At 37.5% G+C, this 12,761-nt stretch overlaps 1 protein-coding gene across 1 annotated transcript in view; it reads left to right on the top strand.

The window, feature by feature from the left end:
- RECK (reversion inducing cysteine rich protein with kazal motifs) overlaps positions 1-12,761 on the top strand; it is a 445,421-nt gene that overhangs the window by 272,536 nt on the left and 160,124 nt on the right. Inside the window, exon 5 of the mRNA XM_053714521.1 lies at positions 3,784-3,869. Within this exon, the coding sequence (XP_053570496.1) occupies positions 3,784-3,869 (86 nt within the window). The remainder of the gene's footprint in view (positions 1-3,783; positions 3,870-12,761) is intronic.

Here is a 12,761-nt window from a genome sequence, read left to right as displayed (position 1 = left end):
TGATCCCATTTAATATAGTGACGACAATAAGTTATGTGTATGTAATTAACCATAAAGATATGCTTCTATGTCTCTCTAAGGAATTATACGAGCAGGAAGAGTCTGGGGGCCTGATATTCAAAACCTCGCCGGCAGGGAGAGAAATCACACAAAGGGGCTGAATTATCAATGTGCGGGTGGACATGATCCAATGTAGCGGATCATGTCCGCCGCACATTAATAAATGCCGACAGCATACGCTGACGGCATTTATCATCACACAAGCATTTCACTAGAAATGCTTGTGCAATGCCGCCCCCTGCACATTCGCGGCTAATTGGCCATTAGCAGGGGGAGTCAATCAACCCGATTGTATGTGTTCGGATGGATTGCTGTCCGCTGCATCAGAGGTGTGCGGACGAGTTAAGGAGCAGCGTTCTTAAGACCGCTGCTACTTAACTCCTGTTTCCGGCGAGCCTAAAGGCTTGCACGGAAACAGCTGCATACAGCTCCATACGGAGCTTAATGAATCAGCCCCAATATCTGTGGGAATTTTTTAGACCTTGTATTGTAATGTAGAAGTCTCTGTTTCACATAAAGAAAACTACATAGCAACATAAACTTTTCTAAAGATAAAATTTGTGTTTGTAAAAAAATTTTTTAAGGGCCTCGCCGTACTGACGAGATTTTTTAAAATGTCTTGGCTCAGTGACAAGGTTTTTTGAATATCAGGCCCTGTATCTGCTTGGTGACACTGTTAGCAATTATGGTAGGAGGTGATTCCATTGTGCTTTGTCCATGCTCAAACCAATGTTACATTTGAAAACTTTTGGGGTACTCTGTCTGGGGGTTTATCAAGTCCTTTTTGATAAGTGAATAAGTGAATTCTAAGTATTTAAATTTGATCAGAAAAACAGGACTGGCACGCTAATATGTGAAGGGATATTTTTCTGCCGATAATGAAAATAGCTGATTGTGATCGTGCCAAAAACAGCTTATTAGCAGCTGCTAACATGCTGATAAGTATGAGACGATAGACCGTGATCAACCCCAAACAGAAGTAAAAACGTACAATGTTTTTTTTATTATAAGATATTGGGGCCTATCTATCAAGCTCCGTACGGAGCTTGACGCCCCGTGTTTCTGGCGAGCCTAAAGACCGCTGCTTCATAACCCTGTCCGCCTACTCTGAAGAGGCGGACAGGAATCGCCACAATTCAACCCGATCGAGTACGATCGGGTTGATTGACACCTCCCTGCTGGCGGCCGATTGGCCGCGAGTCTGCAGGGGGCGGCGTTGCGCCAGCAGCTCACAAGAGCTCTTTGCATTCAGCGATGTCTGTCGGACCTGATCCGCACTGTCGGATCAGGTACAACAGATAAAAGATAAATAGGCCTCATTATCTCTTATTTAAAATTAGGGAAGTAGATTTGTTTTCATGGCATAAAAATATGTATTAAAAGAGAAATTAACTTTTTTAATGCATTTAAATATGGATCTTTCATATACAAGTTATAATTTAAATGGGACAGTAAATGTAAGTAATTGCTTTGCATTATTGTGCAGTGTTCGCACAATAAGAGTCTTTGAAACTTAAAGGGACATGAAACCCACAATTTTTCATTCATGATTCAGATAAAGAATATAATTTTAAACAACTTTCCAATTTACTTCTATTATATAATATTAATTCTTCAGATATCCTTTGTTTAAGATATAGCAATGCACATAGGTGAGCCAATCACACAAGGCATCTATGTGCAGCCACCAATCAGCAACTACTGAGCCGATCTAGATATGCTTTTCAACAAAGGATATCAAGAAAATGAAGCAAATTAGATAATAGAAGAAATTAGAAAGTTGTCTAAAATTGCATGCTCTATCTGAACCATGAAAGGAAAAAATTGGGTATCATGTTCCATAAATTCTTCACAAAGATTTTGCCCCCCCAAAAAGTTCCACCATTCTCATCCAAGTAAATGTTACTGTCATTTTGAATCACTAACAGAATGACATTAAATTAGATTAAGGATACAATTTAGTACTTAAAGGGACATGAAACCCAATTTTTTTCTTTCATGATTTAGAAAGAGCATATAGTTTTAAACAACTTTCTAATTTACTTCTATTATCTAATTTGCTTTATTCTTTTGATATTCTTAGCTGAAAAGCATATCTAGATAGGCTCAGTAGCTGCTGATTGGTTGCTGCACATAGATGCCTCGTGTGATTGGCTCTCCCGTGTTCATTGCTCTTTCTTCAACAAAGGATATCTAAAAAAAATTAAGCAAATTAGATAATAGAAATAAATTGGAAAGTTGTTTAAAATTTTATTCTCTATCTGAATCATGAAAGAAGAAAAATGGGTTTAGTGCCCCTTTAAGTAATTTCATTATCCTAAATTCATCTAACAATTTAATTTCCTAAAATGTCAGTAAGCACCTCTTGGTTTTTATTATACGTGCCCGTGTTTCCTAGGAGGCAAAAATCCAAAACTGTAAACCTGCAAATGCAGCAAATCAAACATTCGCTTTAGGCAATTTGCAGCATTTTAAAATCCTAGGTTTCAGATTTTACTTTTTTGACTTCTCTAGGGAGTGAGACACGCACCATTTTTACACAAAAGCAAGAGATGTTGAAAAAGACAGTAAACACATTATAACTGGATTAAATTAATATAAAAGTTGAGTTTTAATTTTGCTTTAACATATTTTGTTTGCTGCAGTTGTTTTTCAGTCACCAAATTCCACCCACCTTTTGCCTTATTTGGATGAGCCAATTTAGACATGTTACTGGAGTAGATAAGGCTTTCCACTACTGTTTCCTCTAAAGTGTGCAGATGTGCAGAGAACTGTTCCCTCTAATCTGTGCACACCTTAAAGGGAAGGGGCTACGCACATATGCACACCTTAGAGGGAACAGTGCTTAAAACTGTTATTTCTTATTTTTAAGGTTGGATATTTTATCATCTGTGACCTATTCAGATAGAACATACAATTTTAATCAACTGTCCAATTTATTTCTAATATCAAACTTTCTTTCTTCTCTTGGTGTCCTTTGTTGAAGAGTAGAATCAGGAGCAGCAATACACTACTATGTGCAGCCACCAATCACCAGCTAGATCCAGCAGTGCATTGCTGCTATTGAGCCTACCTGGGGTTACTCTTCAATTTAAGATATTTAAAGAATGAAACAAATGTTATAATAGAAGTAAATTAGAAAGTTATTTAAAGGGACAGTCTACACCAGAATTGTTATTGTTTTAAAAGATAGATAATCCCTTTATTACCCATTTCCCAGTTTTGCATAACCAACACAGTTATATTAATATACCTTTAACCTCTGTGATTATCTTGTATCTAAGCCTCTGCAAACTGCCCCTTTTTTCAGTTCTTTTGACAGACTTGCAGTCTAGCCAATCAGTGCCTGCTCCCAGATATCTTCTCGTGCACGAGCACAGTGTTATCTATATGAAATACGTGAACTAACACCCTCTAGTGGTGAAAAACTGAAAAACTGTTAAAATGCAATCTGAAAGAGGTGGGCTTCAAGGTCTAAGAAATTAGCATATGAACCTCCTAGGTTAAGCTTTCAACTAAGAATACCAAGAGAACAAAGCAAAATTGGTGATAAAAGTAAATTGGAAAATTGTTTAAAATTACATGCTCTATCTGAATCATGAAAGGTTTTTTTGGCCTAGACTGTCCCTTTAAAATCGCATGCTCTATTTAAATCATGAAAGTTTAATTTTAACTTGCCTGCTCCTTTAACTTGTAGTTAACATTGTCTTTATGTTTTAATAGGAGTTTCCAAGAAATCTGATGGCTGGGTTGGTCTTGGGTGCTGTGAGCTTGCGATAGCTGCTGAGTGCCGACGAGCCTGTAAACAGGTATGTATGAGTGTTTATATTATTTGTATTAAAGGACATAATACTCAGATGCTAAATCACTTGGAAGTGATGCAGCATAGTTGTAAAAAGTAGACAAAAAAATATCACCTGAGAATCTCTGTGTAAAAAAAGGAAGATATTTTACCTTAAAATATATTCAGCTCATCAGAGTAAGTGGGGTATAAACAGTTATACTTCAGCTGCTGTCCAACTGCTGGTAAGAAGAAGAAAAAAAAGCAACAGCCAATCAGCATCAGCAGTGCTAAGGTAATGCTTTGCCTTTGCTGTGATCTCATGAGAATTCATAGAACTTAGAATAGGAAAATAACATGACTGTGCCTGCACATGACAGATGCACACTCCCTTACAAGTCCTGGTAGAAGCACCCTGACTCTTTACAGTGGAGTGTGAATAATTGGGAAATTTGAGGTAAAATAGCTTCCTTTTTTACATAGAGATGTTCAGGTGATATTTTCTAGTCATAGAATAAAAGAAGGGAAAGAACCAATGGCACTACTTGTACAAGAGAATTATTAACCCCTTAATTCCTAATATAATGTGAGAACTATGTCATATTACTTGTAAGGTAGGAAGGTTAGGTGCAATGTAGTAAAGAAACAATTCAACAACTTACAAGAAAGGCTGAGCCAGCCTATTCTTGAAAAAACACTACATGTATAGCACTCACGGGGTTACATGACCATGATAATATCCAAAGAGGAAGTACTATGTAGATAGACACAAATTGTGCAGATTGTACTAGGATTGACAAAAATAGAAAAATAAAAATTAACCTTTATTAAGAGCGTGATTAAAATTGGAAAACACACGTTAAAAACACACTTCGGAGCCTATATATATGAATTGACAGTAGATTTATTGGGAGCTGGAAATAGCAGGATATAACCCCCTCTCTAATCAGTATAATATGTGACTGGCACTCCAAGCAAGAAATGCCTAATAATGTTGTAAGATGCAGTGAGTTATTATCCTGCTAACGGAATGGGACTATTACACTTGTTCACCTTAAAGATGATAGTAAGTACATGAGGGGTTAATTTAAGAAGCATCGGATAATATACAGACAGTGAGTCTATATTCCAACCCAATTATGTATGTGATTGGATATACAATGTTTAAAGAAATGTACGTTCCTTATAATATACTGTAATGTATCACTGTACCGGATATTATCTGTAATGTAATGACCTGCCCACTGTTATGATTCACTTAAAAAGCTTATCTCGCTATATGAGCCTTGGAAAGAATAGGCTTGAATAGTACATCGTACTTGCATTGTTCATGGTAGGAACTTATGTGAGATACAAAATTCATCAATTATTAAATAACAACAAAAGATATTGTGCAGTCAATATTTTATTGTAGGTAAATAACAAAACCTAGTATGTAGTGATATTGGAATTGCACATTGGTTTCAAGATCTCTGGCGAAAGCAGTTTATGTATACTGCTATGGATGCTAACTATATTTTACTCGCAAATACCTCGATATTATTGTTGCTTAGTAGATAACGTTAAATGGCTGCATTGCTCCAACTCTCGAAAATGACTGCAATCCTAATGTTTGATCTGTTGTATATAAAAAATCTTGTTCTCACAATGCCTGAATAAACTCTCAATGTATATAATGGTTAGAGCTTAGATAGCTGTTCTGCTCAGTTAGTGAGTGGTAGTTACCATATTATCATATAAGCCATTGTTTATAGAAAATCGTGTCTTTACTTTCAGCAAGTTTCTTATTAGTACACACTCGATATGTGGCAGATATTAGTACACACTCGATATGTGGCAGATATTAGTACACACTCGATATGTGGCAGATATTAGTACACACTCGATATGTGGCAGATATTAGTACACACTCGATATGTGGCAGATATTAGTACACACTCGATATGTGGCAGATATTAGTACACACTCGATATGTGGCAGATATTAGTACACACTCGATATGTGGTAGATATTAGTACACACTCGATATGTGGCAGATATTAGTACACACTCGATATGTGGCAGATATTAGTACACACTCGATATGTGGCAGATATTAGTACACACTCGATATGTGGCAGATATTAGTACACACTCGATATGTGGCAGATATTAGTACACACTCGATATGTGGTAGATATTAGTACACACTCGATATGTGGCAGATAGAACTGACAGGTAAATTGCTAAATTAGCTAGATATTGCTTGCAAATAGTTCGTTATTTTAACGCTGAAATATGTAGCATTCAATAAGTCTATTGCTCACACCTGGAATCGTAGCTATGATATAAGAATATATTCACTATTATTAATATTATTGTATCAGTAATAAAGCTACAGATCCTCTGATGTCTCTTAGTCTGGACACAACCAATGATACTCGGCAGCTGTGTCATTCAGACCGTGGAAATCAATCACAATGTTGCCACATAAGCGATACTTAAATGCATATGTCTATAATCGCATCAGCTGAGTATCTAATAGTACATGAACTATATCCTCTAGGACAAGCTTAGCAAATATACCACACTAATTGTCATTTAGTGATTTCTACATAAGAGTGTGTACAGTTATTTATATAAACTGGTTAACAACAGCTTTAGCAGTCAGTGTCATTGACAACTTATCAAATATAGTACCACCATTCCCACCAACACTTATAAGGCGAGCAGATAAATAGAGACTGTTAATGTCCCTTCACCATCTCAATAAAGGTGACCGTAATGTTAGAAAATTATTAATAAGCTAACCGAGGTTAAACAATGAAAGTTATAAATACGTTCTTTAGCAGTTCCGTGTAACAGTTAGCCCAACGCCCAGCCCTTAAGTTATTTCTTAAAGTATTATTAATTAAATATCAACAGAGGCTGCCTAAGGCATACTAAAAATACAGGAGCTCCAAGGACTCCTCACCAGTACCCTAACGATCCTAGAGGAACGTACATTTCTTTAAACATTGAATATCCAATCACATACATAATTGGGTTGGAATATAGACTCACTGTCTGTATACTATCCGATGCTTCTTAAATTAACTCCTCATGTACTTACTATCATCTTTAAGGTGAACAAGTGTAATAGCACCATTCCGTTAGCAGGATAATAACTCACTGCATCTTACAACATTATTAGGCATTTCTCGCTTGGAGTGCCAATCACATATTACTGATCAGAGAGGGGGTTATATCCTGCTATATCCAGCTCCCAATAAATCTACAGTCAATTCATATATATATATATATATATATATATATATATATATATATATATATATATATATGCTCCTAAGTGTGTTCTTAACGTGTGTTTTCCCATTTTAATCACGCTCTTAATAAAGGTTAATTTTTATTTTTCTATTTTTGTCAATCCTAGTACAATCTGCACAATTTGTGTCTGACTATCTACATAGTACTTCCTCTTTGGATATTATCATGGTCATGTAACCCCGTGAGTGCTATACATGTAGTCTTTTTTCAAGAATAGGCTGGCTCAGCCTTTCTTGTAAGTTGTTGAGATATTTTCTAGTCAGCTATTTAAAGCTATGCTGCATCACTTTCATGTGGTTCAACATTGGGTATTATGTCCCTTTAAGTAGAAAAATAAGCAACAAATTATTTACATGCATCATTTTATTGTCTAAATACACAGGAAAAAGTCAGTGTTTAACCTCTCATGCCAACCTACAAAATCCTGGAAACACTCATTCAAATACACAAAATTGAATATATATTTTTAATTTTAGCTAATTTATACAATGTATATTAAGGAGATTGTTAGTGACATCATGTATTACCTCATAGATTCATTGCATGATTAGTGTGTCACATTATCAATTAAATACGGTATTTGTATAAAGTACTTTTGAGATACTCTGCGTACGTTCTCTTAGACTTTATTAATTTTTCAGTTTCTGATTTTTTGCAATGACTTTTTTTTATTTCCTATCAAGCTCTAGTGATAAATATTTTGCTTTCTGTATAATGAATTATGTATAATAATGATATACATATTCTTTAGGGAATTCATTATTTTAGTGCAATGTGATGGCGGATAATGACACACAGTGATGATAGAGTTTTAATGTAGGTACTTGAGCATTTAAGGTGGCAGCGACAGTGATGTCATTTCTTGAATCATATATCATGTGATGTCATGCTACATGTGATGCCATTTATAATGTCATGTGAGTGAATTTCTAGTGCTATCTGCCCATACGGTCAATATTTTATAGATAAAATCAAGAAGTTATTTGTTGTTGGTTTTTTTTGGTGAAGATGGGGCATTGCAAAATAGGGTTTGTTTTGGGATGGTTTAGGGCAGAGTTTAGTGTATTCCTGGCAAAGCTAAAGGAAAATGCTGAGACATACACAGAAGAAGGAATGCCAGTAGGACTGAGGTCCCATCTTATAGCTAATGTGATCAGCTATGTCATTGATGTTATTTAGCAACCATCAAAAACAGAGCTGGAGTTCAATTCATTTATTTTTGGAAATATTAATAATTTCTTGTATTCTACTGCATGAATAGAAAGATCTCCAAGCGCACTGTCACCTTAGCTGCTGTATATTAATAACACAACACTAGAGAATGGCTCAATTGTTTTTGTAGGCATTAATAACCGAGTCAAACACAATTCTGTGAGTGGTTACTAAATTCACACCCTGAATGTTTATGTCTTCCAAACAATGAAAATTTAAAGAGAAGGGACCAAAGTGAATCAAGCACAAAATGCCAAAAAAATAAAAAATAAAATTATTTATATATCGTCACAATCTGTATCTAGAATATAAAGGCATCTCTGTAGACATATCCAATAATTATACAATAGTAATTTTAGTTTAAAACGCTTGTTTAAAGGGACAGTATACACTAATTTTCATATAACTGCATGTAATAGACACTACTATAAAGAATAAGATGAACAGATACTGATATAAAAATCCAGTATAAAATGGTTTAAAAACGTACTTAGAAGCTTTCAGTTTAGCTCTGTTGAAAAGGCAGTTGGAAAGCCCACTGCAATTGAGAAATAAGACCCTCTCCCTCTCCCCCTTCTTTTGCATATGAAAAGACCCTTTAAACAAACAGGAGCAAGCTGGAGAAGGTAGCTGACGGTATTCAAATAAAAGTTTGGGGCTTGGTTAGGAGTCTGAAAATCAGAGCAATGTTCTTTAAAAATAAGCAAAATTATACATTTTTTAAAAAAACTAACTTTATGGGCTTTATAAATAGATCATCTACAAAACATTTCTGCAAAGAAAAAATGAGTGTATAATGGCCCTTTAAAGTACTTCCGTTGCGCCTGGTTCCTAAATATACAGCTGACAGTACCTTGAAAGTTCCCGGGTAAACAGACAGGTTACCGTCCCAGGTGGTTCAGCAAACCTCTGAAGAAGCCGATTTAGCAGCTTTGATCCACTTTGCTCCGATGTAGTTCTGGAACTACCAGCAATGGTAACCTGTCTGTTTACCCAGGAATTTTCAAGGTACTGTCAGCTGTATATTTAGGAACCAGGAGCAACGGAAGTACTTTAAACAAGCGTTTTAAACTAACATAACTATTGGATAATTATTGGATAAGTTTACAGAGATGCTTTCAGGGGTCAAGTCGAGCGGGAACGCATGGGAATTGAGTTCCTGCACTATTTTTGCAGGAGGAACTAAGTTCCGTCTAGAAAGAGAACAGAAACGCTTCAGTGAACACTGTTGCTGCTGGTGGAAGGAACTGTAGCACAGTCTGGTTAGAGGGATAATGAGATCCTCTAGTAATGGGCAGTAACACTTCCTACAATACACTAAATGCAAGTCTGTCAGTGGTCCTGCTGTGTGATCACCCTGCACCGCGTGTAACACATGGTGCTTACATTATTGTGTGGCTTACTCTGGGGTTATTTAACAGCAGAAATAGGCCTATTGCCCCGTGAGTGAGACTCTGTGACAGATGAGGAGTCTCAGGCCCTAAGGCAATCATTCAACCCTTCATTGGATTTAATTTGCTTTCATTAACCAAAGTGTATAGATTATATACAGTGTGTGTATATATATAACAATATTAATTGTCGAGGGGGTGTGTGGAAGTCTTGGTGAGTTCATATACATTTTTTGTAGGACTTGACCCCTGGATGCTTTTATATTCTAGATACAGATTGCAACAATTTTTATATCAATTTAGTTTTTATTTTTTTCTTCATTTTGTGCTTGCTTGATTCACTTTGTTCCCTTCTCTTTAAATTTGAATTGTTTGGAGACATAATAAACATTCAGGGTGTGAATTTAGTAACTATTCACAGAATTGTGTTTGACTCGCAGGCTACAAAAAACACTTGAGCCGTTCTCTCATGGTGTGTTATTATTATTATACAGCAGCTGAGGTGACAGTGCGCTTGTAGATCTTTCTATTCACGCAGTTTTCACTTTTTTTTGTTGTTGTTTGTAATGGCAAATATTTTTGTCCTGCTGTCATTCTAATCTCTTTTTCCCAGCGCTTTTCTATACAAGCAAACCTTTTTGATTTTCTTGTATTCTACTGTGCAATATTAAAGGGACATGAAACCCAACATTTTTATTTTGCGATTCAGATAGAGCACACAGTTTAAGACAACTTTCCAATTTACTTCTTTTATCTAATTTGCTTTGTTCCCTAAAGTATCCTTTGTTGAAACGTATACCCAGGTAAGCTCAGGAATTGGGTTCTAGCTGCTGATTTGTGACTGCACATATATGCCTCTTGTGATTCGTTTATTGATGTGTTCAGGTAACAAGAGAATGAAAAGGGATAATAGAAGTAAATTGGAAAGTTGTTTATAAATGTATGCTCTATCTGAATCATGAAAGAAAAAAATGCGGTTTTATGTCCCTTTAAGTAATAGCAGCAGAGCTTCCTCCCTGAAACAGCTTGTATGCCAGTTTAATTCAAAGCTTAAAATATCTTTATCTTAGATGAATTAAAACAAAAGAACCTAACACATGAAGGTCACATGAAAATAAACATATTCATTACTCGTTTTAATCATTGCTAATACAGTTATTTAGTTTTCTATCTATACCATTGGTTTGCAATCAGGAAATCTGTATATTCTGCCTGACAATGTCATAGTGAGCTAGGGATATGTGTAAATAATCAGTTAATGGTGGTTACGTTTTTTTTTTTAACGTAAGCTAGTGCCAGATTACAAGTGGTGAGCTAAATATTGCTTTCATGAAAGCAATATTTGCGCTCCACTGTGTAATATTAGCGCACGCTAATGTGCGCTGGTATTACAAGTTCACAAGAACAAGCTTCCATAGGCTCCAATGGGAGCCTCGTTCTGATGCCGTCGGAGACGGCATCAGAACTTCAATGCAGTGAAGGGGGTAAGTAGCGCAGTGATGGCAGCAATATTAAAGGGCCATAATACCCAAATGTTTAAACACTTGAAAGTGATGCAGTATAGCTGTAAAAAGCAGACTAGAAAATATCACCTGAATATCTTTATGTATACTCTATATATATATTTTACCTCAAAAGTTCCTCAGTAGCCACATACCATTGTAAAGGATTTCTAAGCAGCATTTTAGTATGTCTGTCCTAGGACATCTTAGGGGATGAGCCTCGTGCACTCTCATATTATTTCCCTATTCAGTGTATGGAAGTTTACAATGAAATCTCATGAGAGTTAAGTCAGTCTCATGAGATCACAGTAAAAGAGTTAATGACCTCAGCACTGCTGATGCTGATTGGCTGCTGTTCAGAGAGAGGGGGAGAGAGACAGCAAAAGAGAGAGGGGGAGAGAGACAGCAAAAGAGAGGGGGAGAGAGACAGCAAAAGAGAGAGGGGGGATAGAGACAGCAAAAGAGAGAGGGGGAGAGAGACAGCAAAAGAGAGGGGGGGAGAGAGACAGCAAAAGAGAGGGGGAGAGAGAGCAAAAGAGAGGGGGGGAAGAGCGCAAAAGAGAGGGGGGAGAGAGAGCGCAAAAGAGAGGGCGGAGAGAGACAGCAAAAGAGAGGGGGGAGAGAGACTACAAAAGAGAGGGGGAGAGAGACAGCAAAAGAGAGAGGGGGAGAGAGACAGCAAAAGAGAGGGGGGATAGAGACAGCAAAAGAGAGAGGGGGAGAGAGACAGCAAAAGAGAGGGGGAGAGAGAGCAAAAGAGAGGGGGGGAAGAGCGCAAAAGAGAGGGGGGAGAGAGAGCGCAAAAGAGAGGGCGGAGAGAGACAGCAAAAGAGAGGGGGGAGAGAGACGGCAAAAGAGAGGGGGAGAGAGACAGCAAAAGAGTGTATGGAAGTTTACAATGAAATCTCATGAGAGTTAAGTCAATCTCATGAGATCACAGTAAAAGAGTTAATGACCTCAGCACTGCTGATGCTGATTGGCTGCTGTTCAGAGAGAGGGGGAGAGAGACAGCAAAAGAGAGAGGGGGAGAGAGACAGCAAAAGAGAGGGGGAGAGAGACAGCAAAAGAGAGAGGGGGGATAGAGACAGCAAAAGAGAGAGGGGGAGAGAGACAGCAAAAGAGAGGGGGAGAGAGAGCAAAAGAGAGGGGGGGAAGAGCGCAAAAGAGAGGGGGGAGAGAGAGCGCAAAAGAGAGGGCGGAGAGAGACAGCAAAAGAGAGGGGGAGAGAGACGGCAAAAGAGAGGGGGAGAGAGACAGCAAAAGAGAGAGGGGGAGAGAGACAGCAAAAGAGAGGGGGGATAGAGACAGCAAAAGAGAGAGGGGGAGAGAGACAGCAAAAGAGAGGGGGAGAGAGCACAAAAGAGAGGGGGGAAGAGCGCAAAAGAGAGGGGGGAGAGAGAGCGCAAAAGAGAGGGGGGAAGAGAGAGCGCAAAAGAGGGGGGAGAGAGAGAGCGCAAAAGAGAGGGGGGAAGAGCGCAAAAGAGAAGGGGGAGAGAGAGCACAAAAGAG

Source organism: Bombina bombina, chromosome 5 (genome assembly GCF_027579735.1).
Source record: "Bombina bombina isolate aBomBom1 chromosome 5, aBomBom1.pri, whole genome shotgun sequence".
Taxonomy (NCBI): Eukaryota; Metazoa; Chordata; class Amphibia; order Anura; family Bombinatoridae; genus Bombina; species Bombina bombina.
This window is presented reverse-complemented; position numbering and strand designations above follow the sequence as displayed.